The sequence below is a fragment of the Panicum virgatum genome, chromosome 1K (assembly GCF_016808335.1).
Source record: "Panicum virgatum strain AP13 chromosome 1K, P.virgatum_v5, whole genome shotgun sequence".
Classification (NCBI taxonomy): Eukaryota; Viridiplantae; Streptophyta; class Magnoliopsida; order Poales; family Poaceae; genus Panicum; species Panicum virgatum.
The window spans coordinates 35,962,363-35,977,839 of record NC_053136.1 but is presented as its reverse complement, the minus strand read 5'-3'; the positions used below and the strand labels follow the sequence as shown (position 1 = coordinate 35,977,839).

General features: G+C 39.4%; 1 protein-coding gene across 2 annotated transcripts; it reads right to left on the bottom strand.

Moving 5' to 3' along the window:
* Window positions 1-11,026: 11,026 nt before the first annotated feature.
* Window positions 11,027-15,196, bottom strand: LOC120704793 (immune-associated nucleotide-binding protein 9-like). 2 transcript variants are annotated; one of them, XM_039989320.1, is made up of 6 exons: window positions 15,039-15,196; window positions 13,449-13,702; window positions 12,464-12,732; window positions 12,171-12,335; window positions 11,976-12,104; window positions 11,027-11,465 (listed from the first exon to the last, which is right to left on the bottom strand). In XM_039989320.1, exons 2-6 carry the CDS (start codon window positions 13,669-13,671, stop codon window positions 11,253-11,255), a joined length of 999 nt encoding a protein of 332 aa, XP_039845254.1. In that variant the 5' UTR covers window positions 13,672-13,702; window positions 15,039-15,196; the 3' UTR covers window positions 11,027-11,252. The 2 variants fall into 2 exon arrangements, with proteins under 2 accessions (XP_039845254.1, XP_039845261.1); XM_039989327.1 differs by having other exon boundaries at window positions 11,052-11,465; window positions 13,449-13,762; window positions 15,039-15,131.
* Between the last annotated feature and the right edge of the window lie 281 nt (window positions 15,197-15,477).

Here is a 15,477-nt window from a genome sequence, read left to right as displayed (position 1 = left end):
AATTACTGAATTATAAATTGTAATACAAACTGGTGGTGATCTCATTTAATCATATATTCAAATGTATTGTTTTGCAGGTACGTCAATGACAAAGGAATGGTAGTAGAAAGATTTTTGGGTTTTAAACATGTGGCGGACACAACATCTTGTGCACTAAAGAAGGCATCGCTCGATGTTCTTGCTGAATATGGTTTATCTACTGCAAGACTTCGAGGGCAAGGATATGATGGGGCTTCTAATATGAGAGGTGAATTCAATGGTTTGCAAAAAACAAATTCATGATGAAAACCCACATGCTTTCTATGTGCATTGCTTTGCTCATCAATTGCAACTAGTAGTTGTGGCTGTTTCAACTTGTTGTTCCTCATTCTCTGATTTCTTCAACTATGTGGGTTTGATTGTGACTAGTGCTAGTTCATCTTGTCGAAGGAAAGATAGCTTAATTGTTGATCATCGTTGTAAGGATCACCGGGGTGTCCGACCCTAGAGGGGGAGGGGGTGAATAGGGTCGCTAATCGCTTTTTAACCTAGGGCTCAATTTAATTGCATAAGATAAACCTAACATGTCCTACACATGCTAGTTATGACTAAGGTTTATCTATGCTACCCTCTACTTACCCCAAAAGACTTGCAACCTATAGCCAATCCTAATCAAACTAACTAGGAAAGTAAAGGTAAGCAAGAAAGAGTAAATGCGGAAACGTAATGCGGTAAGTAAAACGGTAAGGGAGAGGATATGCAAACTCCCGTGAAGACACCAAGACACACGATTTAACGTGGTTCAGTTAGGACACCAAAGTCCCTCCCTACGTCCACGGCCACTTGTCCAACACGAACAAGTGTGATGCCGAGTCTCTTCGCTTGATCACCGTCTTGCGTTGGCCACCAAGGCACCCGGCAAGCAAAGGCTAAGTGCCACCAAGTCACCAAGACGAGGTCACCGCCACCGTCTATCTCGAAGCGTCACCACGGCACCGTCTTCACTATCGGAGCTTCTCACCAAGAGGGGTCTCCTTCCCCGCACAAAGTGTCGTTGCCTCTCCACACCAAGTAGGAGGGTCACACGACGAGTTCAAGTGTTTGCTTGCCGCAGCAAGACTTCTCTCAAGGGAGCTCTCGCAAGAACTAATCCCTAATCAAGCACTAAGCACTCTAACAAGTGTGCTTAAGCCTATATGATGTACAATGAAGCTCTATGATGGTTGGAGATGATCTTTAGCTCTTGTATACTTCCTTGAACTCCAGCACTCTCAAATGACCCGGCCTTGGGGGTATATATAGGCAGCATAAGCAAATATAGCCGTTGGAGAAAAGCTGCCAGAAAACTGCGTAACGCCGGTTAATCCGACGTACCCCAAAAGCTATCATCGGTTCAACCGGTGTATGTAAACTGCTATTTGAAAAACTAGCCGTTAGCAATCAACCGGTGTATCGCCGGTTTAACCGATGTAATCAACCGGTGTATGTAATATTAGCGTCGGTTTAACCGGTGAGTGTAACTTCTTCACGTTCCTCCAAAAACCACCTCTCTGGACAACTGAACCGATGCATCGTCGGTTCAACCGGTGTAGGTATTTTCCTCGGTCTTCATCTGCCAATGCACCGACGTATACAACTTTCGTAGCGTCGGTTCATCCGGTGTAAAACCCTAGCCCGCAGACCTTCTCTATGATTGCACCGGTGAGTTCATTTTGCCCTACGTCGGTTCATTCGGGCCTTGCTATGCCTCTCTTCTCTTTGTCATCACTTGAACCTAAAAGCCTGAGAATAGTCATCTTAATAATCACATTAGTCCAAGTGTTGTGTGTGTCATCAATCGCCAAAACATTATATTGAAATATGGCATGAGAGGCTATTTTCTCCACAATCGTAATACCATTATAGATAAATTGGATAGTGGAGAGATTTTTTCTGGGAAAGGGAAGCATCAACGAACAAGCTTGGTTAGACCCGGTGATACAAGATGGGGCTCTCATTTCACCACATTACTCCGTATTGAGAACATGTGGGAATCTGTGATAAGGGTATTGTCTATGATTCATGGGGACGAACGCAATCCTGGTAGAGCAGCCGGTTTGTTGAAGAAAATGGAGAGCTTTACGTTTGTTTTGAATATGAAGTTGATGTTGAAAGTGCTTCGTATTACTAATGAGTTATCCCTCTTACTACAAAAAAAGGATAAGAATATTGTTCAGGCCATGTCATTGCTTGTTGATGACAAAACATGTTTGGTACATTTGAGAAATGAAGGTTGGGCAGCATTATTTCAAGAAGTCAAAGATTTCTGTGTTGCAAAAAAGATAAAGCTGCCAGATTTTAGTGAGCTTAGACCAAGATGGGGTCGTTCAAGGCTTGATGATGACTTGATAACTAAAGAACACCATTATCGTGTTGATACTTTCTTGGCTGCACTTGATGCTATTCTCACAGAGATGGATCATCGCTTCAATGAGGCATCATCAGAGGTACTTGTTTGCTTCTCTTGTCTTGATCCAAGAGATTCATTCTCTATGTTTGATATTGATAAGATTGCTCGTCTAACAGAGATCTATGATCAAGATTTTTCACTTGTTGATCGCTCAAATATAAGGGATCAACTTGAGACATTCATTTTACATGTGCGAAGAGTTGATGCTTTTAGATCTTGTAATGATTTTGCAAGTTTGGCCATGAAGTTGGTCGAAACTGGGAGGCATCATGCATTTCCATTGGTCTATCGCATCATTGAGCTAGCATTGCTTCTTCCGGCGGCAACCACATCAATTGAAAGAGCCTTTTCAGCTATGAATATAATCAAAACTGATTTGCGCAATAGAATGGGCGATGAGTGGTTTAATGACTTGGCTTTGTGCTACATTGAGAAGGAGATTTTTAGAGGACTTGATCATGAGAAAATTAAGAGGACTTTCCAATCCATGAAAGATCGAAAGATGAGTTTTCCACCTCCAAAGCGGCCTCGAAGTTCTTAGGATTTAGGAAAGGTATGTCTAGATGTCCAATGTCCTTACATTCTTCAAGGCTTTTTTGATTAATGTTATTTTCTAATTGACTTGCTTTAAAATTGACAGGTTATGTACTTTATTTCTCCATTCCAAGATGTATCATTAATAATTCCATTATTAAAAGGTAACATCTTACTTCTTATTGGTTGTTTTATAAGTTTTGCTCAAAACATGCATGATGTCGTTGTTAGCCAAAATTTTCTCGTAGAACTCCGCCCTAGGTCATTTCCTGGGCTGGCTTCGCCACTGGGTGCAGTGTCAACAAATTATCACTAAAATCTAAGGAGGTATGTTGGAGGTGAAGAACCAAAACTGGCTGATGAAGGATTAATATCTATTTTTAACTAGATCAACAAGAAGTTCCCCAGAATGCCTTTTTGTGTGAGGTTTGTTATGAGTGGCGGATGTAAAAATTTAAGATTGCATGTACATAAATATTAATGAATCGAACAATCATCACATATATGGTGCAAAAGGAGTATGCAAACACTAGGTATAGTTGATTTGAAACAAACATGAATTAGATCACTCAAATACTCAATTGGTGTCCTCGGGCTCCGCTGTCCACATCTCTAGCCATCGTGGCTGGTGTTGGTGTGGCTAGATTCGCTTCTAGCCCTTTCGCACCCGCCATTGTCGTCGTCATCGTAGAGAACCAACATGACTAGGAGTCCTCTTGGCTTCTCCGCGTGTCCTCCATGCACCAGACACTAGGCAGTGGCAGCGCTAAGAGCAACTCCAGCGGACTCTCTAAATAACACTTTATCTTAAATTTAGAGGGCTAAATAAAAAGATGCACTCCAGCATACCTTATACTAGGCCCTCTATTTTGGGGAGGTCTCCAAATTCCCTCCTCCACCCTCAATTCCTTGGGGTCTCTAGGGAGCCCTCTGTTATAAGTTAGAATTGACAGGTACTGCTGGAGCTGAAGCAAATTTGGAACTCCTGTAAAATAGAGACATCCTCCATTTAACATTTAGAGTGTTTGATTTAAAGGTTATTGCTGGAGTTGCTCTAAGCAGCATAAGCCAAAGAGGTGAGGAGCGACGAACGAGCGAATGGGCGCTTCCGCAAGTGCGTGCTCAGAGGCTCGGTGTGCTGCCATTCCTCCCTAATTGGGTCAGAATAGTAGGCCGGCTGTAGCCCTCTTTAAGTTGAGAGAAGCTCTTCATCTTATTTCGGTTCAAATATATGTTGTCTATCCTAGTTATGATTATACCTATATGTATATGCATCATAAGTGAATTTTTCTTCCCAAAAATTCATGCACCTCTACTACGTCTGCCTCTGTTTGTTACTAGACTTGTGATGTTTGGCAAATTACTGTTTAACATTAACATATGTTTCATATTTGTGTAAGGTCAATGGAAAGTTATGCACATACATATGAATCAGGATGGAACAATTTCCGTAAAATTTAATTGTTATAGCACGTAGGAGAATTGCGTGTCATTGTATCAGGAGATTGAAAACAGTCTGGTTACACCATTACACATCCCCCTAAGTTTGTTGATAGTCTAAATTATTACTATATAACCACTTTTAAAGACTAGAAACATTTGAAGTTTTAATATTTATCTTGTATTTGACACAAACCGCGTTATTTTCGTTTGAGTTTATTACTAAATTTTACAAGTTTCAGATGTTAGCGATCTATATATGTTTTACTACAAATTGTCTTCTAATTATTTTCATGTAGGTATTGTTCCACATGTAAGATTCACATTTATGGTGAGGCCCATAAACTCATCTAGGATCACAGAACCACCAAGCAGGTGCTCTGTCCCATGGTGCCAGTTGAAATTATTGCTGGAATAGATAGATTGTAGACAAAAATGTGTTAGAAAAAGACAAGTTTCTCCAATCACCAACTTTGAACTTTCTATATGTCAATGTTGTTAGTGTTGTAAGATATTATTCAAGATTAATTTTTTTTATACATGTAGTCAAGAGACAAGATCAAATAAAATTGTTTTATTGTGGCCGGTTGCTAGTTGGAGAAGAGTCATGTGGTGTCAAATCACATATATCAGATGTTTCTTGGAGTGCCGCTCCTAGGCACCGGAATGCCTCTGATGCGTTGGCATGCACAAGAACCTTCAGAACATAATGTTTACCTTCAGCCAAAGTCTATCACCTTGAAGAATGATAGAAGCACTGAATTTGGATGGGATAAGGTTTTAACTAAAACTATGTTTGAGTAAGCTTTAGTTGATTCATTTTGAATTTACGATAACATTATTGTTCATTTAGGTAGTTATCCAAGATACTCCTGGCAAATTCTGCAAGTGGAGTCCGAACGGTTAGCTATTGGTTCTATTGGAAAGACTAATTTACAGGAAATTCATATATTTCCATTATGATCACATGAATACCATCATCACGAGTAGAAAATTTATGAGGTTAAGACATTACTGCATTTATTCTTCTATTATACTATTTTTTTCCTTTGGTTTTTATTCTTTGTACTATTTAGGGAAAAAAGTCTTTTGTGTTTCTTTGAACCCTATATCATGCAGTTGCGATAGCAAATATCTGGTAGCCCCTTCCCGTCGAACACATCATATTCCAATGATGAAATTTGAGAAAACCAAGGCTTATGTGCATCCAACGTATCTTATCTTCTTTTATCCGTTTGCCATTACAAGATGCCAAGATCCATTTTTATCTGTTTGGACTTATTGGTTAAGATGCTGATTCTAATTTATTAGTTTAATCTGGCTACATAAGACGTTGCATATACAAGATGTCCATGTTCCTTGCTTTAGTATTATATAGATGACCAGTTCTTGATATTTTCCGATCTGATATTTTTAACTTCTTTTATTTGTGTCGTGAGTGTGTTGTGAGCTCTAGTTGTTAGTGTGTCTTTCGATTTTTGGGATTGCCTTGTTTTATTTTGACTTTGCTCCAAGTGGCTACTATTTATAAACATTATGTGTATAAATTTTAGTAATATTAAAATATGAAACTCAATTATCTCCTGCTATAAATATCTAGATATTTTTTAAAATATGATTAAATTACTAGAGGTAATGTCTTGGTATGGTCTTAGTGAGAACACGAGAACTTTATAATAAAAATGTCTTTACAAAAGACCACAAAAAGAAGTAATATTGTTTTGGCATTTGATTGCAAGGACAGATAACAAAATAACCAAGGTAGTAGGCAGCATATGAGCTGCACCTATTATTAAATTGATTAGCACATATCCTCCTATTGTTCTCATTCAACATCGATGGCAAGCCAACATGCAGATCGATTGTCTCTCGCATTCTCTTATCTCATTATAAGTTCTTGTTCAATTTACTGTGTCAACAAAATTATAATGTATTTTTTGTATGGGCTTTATGGCTGGTTTTGGGTTGTAATGGTAATTTTAGAAAGTGGGCTGGAATTGATGAATTTTGATGGGCTAGATTTTTTGGGATCCATAAAAATGGTTGGGTTCATTGGATTAGTGGGCTAGAAAATATAGTGGGCTGGAAAAAATGGCCCATCGTAGCAGTCCAGTTCCAAAATGAATCCAATAACAAGTAGGCCATGTGCTCTCCAAAAAAAATGCCACGTCAATGTCCATGTCACTAATGGGTATTACGTGGCACCATCTGTGACAATATCTGTGACATTTATTTTTATCATAAATACTGGGCTTGGGTTGGACTAAGTGGGCTTCGGGTCGTTCTGTGACAGTTTAGAAATGTCATAGGTCGTGCAAATCTGTTACATTTACGCAATAAAACGTAGATCGATTTAATCTGTGATGCTCATTCTATGACGTTATCCGAAATCATAGAAACCGTCATAGACACTATTTTATGATATTTTTTCAGCAATATGTGACAAATTTATTTCATCATAGATTAAATGATTTTATGTAGTGAATTAATACAATTGCAGTACTAGGAGATTGCTCGGTTGGACAATTTGAATGACATCTCTAATAATATTGTGCCTTGAAACTTGTTGGTTTCTGCCAATCAAACAAATTTATAGATGAGATAATTGGTTGGAAGCTTAGTCCTAAGAAATACATAATCATTCACCCTTCATTTAGGCACACAACCAACTTGAAAATAGATATTTAATAGATGAGCTGGCATCCACTATAAGCAAGGTGGACTTCTCCTAGTAACTTGGCCACTTGGAGAAATGCTAAAAGCATAGAGAACAAACTTTGTTGAGTCTAGAACTAGGAGATCCTTTATTGAAGGCATCTAGTCGTGAAGATATGAGATTTCTCTAGTGTTTTGACATGGCATTTAGGAACAGTAAAGTACCAATAGGTCAAATTGTCACTCAGGAAATAACTATCTATGCCAGCACACATTATTATAACTATAAAATTTAATTTTCTCGCACGCGTGGAAGAACATTCGGGCAAGGAATACACACATCCGAGGAAGAACTAATAAGACTGCTGTGTTGGTGGCCGGTGGGGATCTGATCGCCTGTGACAAAAAAAAACATGATAAGATAATGGACGATGTTAACAGGTTGTTGTTTTTTGTTGGATCCATCTATTCATAGGACATGCGATCATATGCTGTTGTGTCATAGAAGGCGGCTGGCTTCCGAGTTCCGACCGAGCTTGGCCCAAAAAAACAACCTCAACTCACTATACCACAGCCCCTCTATACTGATTACATTGGAGTCGGTATTTTCCTCTATACCGACGCACCGTTGGTCGGTATATCGTTATACCGACCCATCGGTCGCAGTAAGTGGAGTTGGTATAGAGTTATACCGACCGACCGTTAGACGCCCACTGGAGATATACCGACGGACATAGAAAAAATGACGGACTGTTTGTTGCACATTTGTACCGACCAACAATTGGACCACACAAATTACTATACCGAACAACAACCCAACGCTAATCATTCATATGAAACTGAAAATGAAAAAGAAAGCCAGATTAGCATGGCCCTTCAATTAAAAAACTGTATCTCATAAATTATGTGTCCAAAATAAATTTCAACTAGATCATTGTGTTTCTCATGCATGGTGAGATTTTCAAAATAAGACTATACTTGAATATGTTTGGATACTTTTTTAGTTTGAATAATTTGATGGTGAAGCTAGAACATGTTCATCACAATGATTGCTCAACCCTAAAAAATATAAATTATTCTTGAACAAATAAAAATGTTCCACATCAAAATTGATCAGAATATATTCCATCAAAAATAGAAATTGTTCTTAGATTAAAATAAAATGTTCCCAAAAAAGATAAAATGTTCTTAGAAAAATAAATTGTTTTGTAACAAACAAGATGTAGAAAATATCATCAAAGTATAATTAAGTGTAGTCTTGTTTTAAAAATCTCATCATAAGAAATACTACGTTGTAATCAAAATTTGATTTGGACAACACTTTCATTAGCTGCTAGCCAATGGAACAAAAGAAAAAAGAAAGAAACCAGCCAATGGAAAAAAAACAAAAGAAACAAAATTTAAAACTTAGTTCCAAGTAAGAAATAAGAATATCTAACAAAAGAGAAATTGTTCCAAGAACAAAATAAAATGTTTTGATGCTCTATTCAAAATTTAAAAAATGATGAACATAGAAAAATTCAAAATATATTCATGTACAACTTATTTTGTTGTATTATTTACGTATAACATGGTGCAAACAGTTTTAAAAATAGATAAACTATCTAGGAGAGAATTTGTATTGAAGATTTGAATGTGTTCAGGTGCCCATCCTTGTGCTAGAGTAGCCTGCGGGCGGTGGCAGGGTCGGCGAGCTCGCGGCACGGTGGTGGGCGCGCGGGCCAAGGCCTCCCCACTCCCTGGCCGCCCTATCTTCCTCCCCTGCGCTGGCCGTGGGGCAGACGCGGAGGGCCGCGCAGGCCGGCGGCGGCGGGCTGTGGCCGATGTGGGGTGCTGTGGCGGACGCGGAGGGCCGGCAGCATAGCTCAGCGCGGCAACGGGGAGGCAGCAGAGCTCGGCGCTGGCGTGGGCGGGCTGCCTGGGCGCATGTGGGCCTCCAGCGACGGCAGTGGCCCTGGCCCGGCGGCGGCCTCCAGGCTCCCTCGGCACGGCGGCATTAGGTGGCGAGGCGAGCAGAGGCCGCCGGCGGGTTGAATCCCGGCGGCCGCGCCACCCCCTCCCCTGCTTCCTCCCTTGCCAGCCTCCTTCGCCTGCGCGCTAGTGGTTGGGACGGCTCACGAACGTGCGGATCCCGCGCCACGTCGGCGGTACCGTTTTTCCTCTACCTCCCCTTGATTCAGCGTACTCGCGAGCTTCCACTTCGATAGCGTAGGGCTTCCAGTATGCCGCTGTAGGCAATTTTCTACAGTACCCGTTTTGTTTCAAAAAAATTTCTACAGTACCCGTCACATCGAATCTTTGTACCCATGCATGGAGCATAAAATATATGTAGTTGAAAAAATAACTAATTACATAGTCTAACTGATTAGCACGCGACAAATCTTTTAAATCTAATTAATCTATAATTAGACATTAATTATCAAATAACAGCGAAAGTGATACAGTGTCAAAATTCAAAAAAAAATCGCGAACTAAACAAGGCCAAGTGCCTCCTCCAGAGAGCTTTCCCCTGGGTCAGTGCCCAGTGCAGATAGCCAGCCGTGGGCCGTAGGGTTATATTCCGCTGCACCTGCACGCATAAAATCTGGGAACGGAAGTCCTTACATTTAAACAACAGCACAGAACAGTGAAACTCATTGATTTTACACAATCACATAGACCCCAAGAGGCCAAGAGGAAAGGCCAGCTCCTCGATAGTTGCATTGGCCTACCACCGCGTCAAGGATTAACTAGTGATTCCCCGCGCGTTGCTACGGGATTTCTTAAATAAAATTTTAACATGAAATTTGAAAGTAGAAAAGTTAAGATGATTGCATAGCAACATTCACAAAAAAATCGATGAAAAACATAAAAAGATGGCCCTAGTGGATGTTGATGTGGCATTTGATATAATGAGTTCCTATATGATGCGGATAACTTGTATGCTAAGAGAAATAGAGTTAATGACTTTAGTGGGTGTCATCTATATAGGCTATATAGATTATATGAATTTTACTTGCATGTTTTTTTTCAGTATTGGGTAGAAATCGATAAACTAATAGAAGTAACATCAATAGAATATTTGATCACATTATAAAAGAATAGGTGCTCAAAGAAATAGAATATGTATATGAGTCTTTACGTTAATAGATTAAAGATTAAAAGTATTGCAAAAATAGAGTATGTATATGACTTTACATTAATAGATTAAAGATTAAAAGTATTGCACATAGTAGAGGTCATATGGATATTTTCTTGTTTATTGAATCTCGTAAAAATCGATAAGCTAAAAGAAGAAACACCAATAGAATATTTGATCACATTATAGAAGAATAGGTGATGAAAAAATAGTGTATGTGTATGATTTTACTTTAGTTAATTAAAGATTAAAAGTATTGCATATTGTAGAGATGACATGAACATTTTTGTAATTAATAAGGTAGTTGAAAGTTAGTGGGACACTTAGTGGAAAATGAGGTGGACACTTTGCATGAAGAGAGAAATAGTTAGTGGATGCTATATAGGATATATAGATTAGAGTGTCAGTGCCGACGGCGAAGATGGGCCTATTCACAACCCACAAAGTAAGCCAGCCCAGTTCTAGCAGCCTTGGTCCATGTCACCATGTGCCTGCTTCGGTTTCAACTCGTATCCTAGCATCAGTTTGAACCAGTTTAATCCTCAGCGTTGCATTTTGATCTCTATTTTTTCCCCTCAAATCTTCAACAACGCAATATGTTTGTGTTTCATGTACATAATTTAACACTAGCTTACCTCAAATATATAATTGTATAAAGTATTGCAATGTATTAGCGAATATAAAGACATTTGTTGCCTCTGAAATGAAAGACAATTTGAACTACGACGTGCCACCGTAGAGGTGCGGAGTGAGATAGTATGTTCTATACAGCAGCTTTCCACCGTGATGCAAAGCTGTAGGCTTTCAAAACATACAGCTGCAATGCAAGCACAAATCAAAGGCAATCAATCAGACAATCACCATGCCAGCCTCCCAGAACACAGCAAAGAAGCATATAGACTAGATTATCCATCCATTCACAAGAACACCATCCTGATTAGTCGCATTGCATGTTTGTGATGATACTCACTACTAGTAATGTACAGATATGAGACGTTGGCACGGCAGCAAAAGTTTTTATCTGCTCTCCACCCATTGAAGATTGAAGAGGGAAATCCTGGATGATGCGGCTACCCCTTAGAGGATAGCACACCTGCGCTCTGCCGCCAACCTCCGGAACTCCTCGTTCTCCAACTGGGCCTTCCTGAGGCTCTCCTTCAGCTTGTTGATCTCCTCTTCTGATTTCATCCTAGCTTCATATGCCACTTTCTCTGCTTGGAGCCTTGCGTTTTGTTCCTCCATGAGTTGCTCTTGCAGCTTCTCGACTGTACAGTTTAGCTTTTCCTCAACCTATGAATATGTGCCATGCGACTATTAGATAACTGAACTTGTAATAGTACTGATTGTAATTTTCACATATCATGTTTTATAGTCACTAGATGGCTGGAGGCTAGACCAGCGAACCCAAAGAAAAAGCTGAAGATAAAACAGTCCTATAAATTCTTATTGAAACAATGTTCTATGGGTTAAGTAATAGTTTCCAGTCTTTCAGCAAAACACAAGTTTCATGACAGTTCAATAAAATAAAGTTGTGATGAAGAATATCCAATAGCCAATACTCGTTCAAAAATATCTTGCAGTTCTAGAAATTTACACACATGTTGGAAACTTGGAATCACATTTGACTTACTTGGATGTTGCATATGCATTTGAGTGTTTTAACAATTCTGGTTACTATTAGATGAAACAGCATCCACAGAGCAGATGATGGAACTTAAGAGGTGCTGCAAAGCTGTATGCTATCCTAGACAATATAAGTCCTAGAATTTGGAATGTGTCTTTTAATATGATAGCTCTTACCATGCTGGTTATATGGGCAAGCTGTTCATCGCGGGTTCTATGAATCTCCTTCTTCAACTCAGATATCTGCTCGTCTGAATATCCCGAATATCCCATGGTATGCACCTCTGTTTCTCTATCATGCACCTCCTACACAAGACAAGAAAAAAAATAAGGGCTAAAACTCTAATCCCGAATTCAAATTTTATCAATTACCTTGATGCGAGTGAACATTTGATCTGAAAATGGTTTTCCTCCGTTGTTTGCACAAACAGAGTCCACTACATCAAGCAATTTGTCAAGCTGCTGTGCCTGGCGCATGCGGTCCTCGGTCACATTATCGAAAACCACAACTCTGTTTTGGCATAGCTCAACAATGTTCTGTAAACAAAACACCAACCAATCTATTAAGAATCAATTTTTGCAAGAAGGCCATATGACTAAGTGATATAGAAAAGGCAAGAAATAATTTTATTACGAAATCTGATTAGAAAAAGGGAGAAAATAACCTGCAAATATTCCGGTGCATTATTTAGCATGTTCCTCAATTTTGATTCACCAACTAGATCTCCATAAGTAAAAACTAAGATCATGTGGTCGACAATCTTTTCCCCAAAGAAGACCTTAATGGTCTCAACTGTACTTGCATCTTCTCGAGAAAACCGAGATGTGGCAGAAAAAACCATCAGAACTGCGTGTATCCCATCTTTAGCCATGTTCATACACTTAACAATCTCTTTACCAGCATCATCGGATGAAATGGTCATATCAAACAACCCTATAGGAAATTTAAGGTTAGCCCAAAATAACAAACATTATCAACAATTCTTAAGGAAGCAGTAATATTTTCTAAGTATTCTGTGCGGACAATTTCCATATGTAATGACAAACACTGTATAATGCACAAAGTTGCTTTTGCCTTTGAACAAGAAAGAAATGCAGTGTGAACTGACAGATCATGAAAACAATAATTAATATGTTCCATCATGCAATGGGGAAGCACCTGCGAATCCTTCTGGTTCATGAAGTATTTTAAGTATAGGACTTTACATATCATATAGTAAACTTCTTCTGAAGATGAAAAAGGACATCCAAAGAATGAAAATCCCTTCATGTAAACAGACATGCTGAGCAGTGGCACTTCGTCATATCAGATAGCTCTATAGTTATCAATATAAATGTTATCTTCATGAATAAAACTACTTCAAGTAAACACAGGTGATGGTAGCAGATTGCTTTTCCACTAAGTTTAAATGGTATCCAAAATATGGAAGCCATGGGTCATATACCAAACATCATAAAAATAATGATACTTTAATATAAGGACCCTTAATATAATGGACAGTTGTAACAATAGAACAGAGAGAGACAGAGAGATGTACGAACAAATTGTGGTACAAGAAAATATATAAGCATCACAAATTCATATCGCCTAAAAGGCTAATGCCCCAATAGATTGAACAGATAAAGGTAACATTGAAAAGCTGCCTTTACCTGGTGTATCGATAACATTGATTGTGCGACCATCCTTCAGGGTAGTGCTTCCCATCTGACAAGTATTAGTAACACTAGCATGGGAGTACTCTGATACAAATGCTTTCTGTCCAAGGATGCTATTTCCAGTTGCACTCTTGCCATAGCCAAGTTTCCCAACAAGAACAAGAGTGATATCGGCACTAGGCAATACCCAGTCATCATCATACTGGCTTCCATCCATTGCAAGAGGTGATGGCAATGTCTGACAAGAACTGTTCAGGAAATCAAGACATCAGGGCATCACTAAGGCACCAATTATCTTCAATAAGTGACTACATTCAAATTATGTAAAAAAATTAGCAATTAAACTAATGAAAGAAAAAGACCACTCCCATCAATTGTAGGAATTAATTATAGTCAACACAGTTTAAGATGCATCAATGCTTTGCAGTCAAACTTTCTAAATGATTAGCCAATGGCCAAATTCATCGTTTTAACATAGGATAACGTTGAACTGTTTTTCTTAATGGAAGAATTGAATTGTTATAAAATAATTATGATATGACACTATGACAAGAAACAAAACATTTAGCTAAAAGTCCCCTAGGTTAATCTTTCTATTTCTGTTTGTTATGTTATCTAATGTGACTTGAGAAAGAAAAACCATGAATGGAAGATCAAATAGGTGACTCATTATTAGTTACAACTTACAAGTGCAAGAAAAAGAGATCTACAACTCAAACCTATATATTTTGATCATATAGTCTCGACAGAATACTATATGCAATGGGGGATAAGGCCTACCAGGAGGCTTGAGCAAGCTACCCTAAAAGCAACTTCATTGGAGCTACAAATATAGATAAAAGCTCAGGTAGGGGCAACTACCACTTTATTGAACAAATCAGAAACCAGATTAGACCTACCAAAAAGAGTATTAACTGTGAACCACCAAGGTTACCAAAAATTTCAAATCGGTAGTGCAATGCCGCAAGTGCAAGGGTTACGAGATAGAATACATCCAGAACTCCTAGGTTAGGGTCACCTTGTTTCCTCCCTATCTTGTCAGACGTCTGCAACTCAGCTAAAAAAAACTTTAATCCATCACAATACCTAAAGACCGCAAAGCATCAATCACACGCTAGAACTGCAAGTCCCGCTTCTCATCAATACAGCACCGTGGCCTAGTTAAATCCCAAACAATCAGGTTCGTAGACGAATCTACTTACAGAGTCAAAACCCAAGACGACTACATACTGCTGAAAACCGCAATCTACCGCAGCGCCGCCGGACCCGAGCAGCGCCCCCGATTGCGTGCGGAATTGACGAGGAGGAGCTGACTTGACAGCAAAGAAAAGAACACTCAGCATACCCATCGAAAATCGATCTATCTCGCCGTCGAATCGTATGGCTGGTGGCAAAACCCGCAGGAACCCAAGCGCAACCCCCCCCCCCCCCCCCCAAAAAAAAAAACGGCGCAGTCCTCGCCAGATCAATCTTTCAAAGAAAACATGGAGGGACGCACCCTGTGCACCGGTGAAATTCGTGAACCGCGCAGATTAAGACGAGCGGGGAAGAGGAAGAAGAACAAAGCGGCAGAGGATTAATCACCTGCTCGCGAAGAACCGGAGGGGCGCGGCGCGGCGCGGCGGGCGAGAGCAGCAGGAGCGGAGCTGCGAGTCGCGGCCGGGTGCAGCCGTGCAGGTCGGTTTATCTCCCGGCGTAGAGGAGTCGTCAGGAGGGCCCGTCCGCGGCTTCTCTGTGGCTTATTTTTAATTGTAACGGAAGCAAGGGGCCGTATCGTAAGTCGTACTCGCTCAGTCCCAAAACAATTGCTCATCTCGCATTTCGAGAAATTAACAAATTTTAAATTTGACTGTATATATAAAAAATAATATTAGCATTTGTGTCTCTAAACAAATTTGTCATGAAAATGTATAATGTGATTAATCTAATGATATTTGTTTAGTATCATAATCATTAATATTTTTTAATATATATTTGGTCAAAATTTAAAGTGTTTGACTTCTTGAAGTGCGAAATGTGCACT

Bases quoted from the DNA above. Each gene is read 5' to 3' on its own strand.
- LOC120704793 (XM_039989320.1), bottom strand. From the start codon at position 13,671: ATGGATGGAAGCCAGTATGATGATGACTGGGTATTGCCTAGTGCCGAT. The intron at 12,336-12,463 runs GTTATTTTCTCC...TTTTGTTTACAG, and splicing joins ATGCACCGGAATATTTGCAG to AACATTGTTGAGCTATGCCA. The intron at 11,466-11,975 runs GTAAGAGCTATC...ACATATTCATAG, and splicing joins TTGCCCATATAACCAGCATG to GTTGAGGAAAAGCTAAACTG.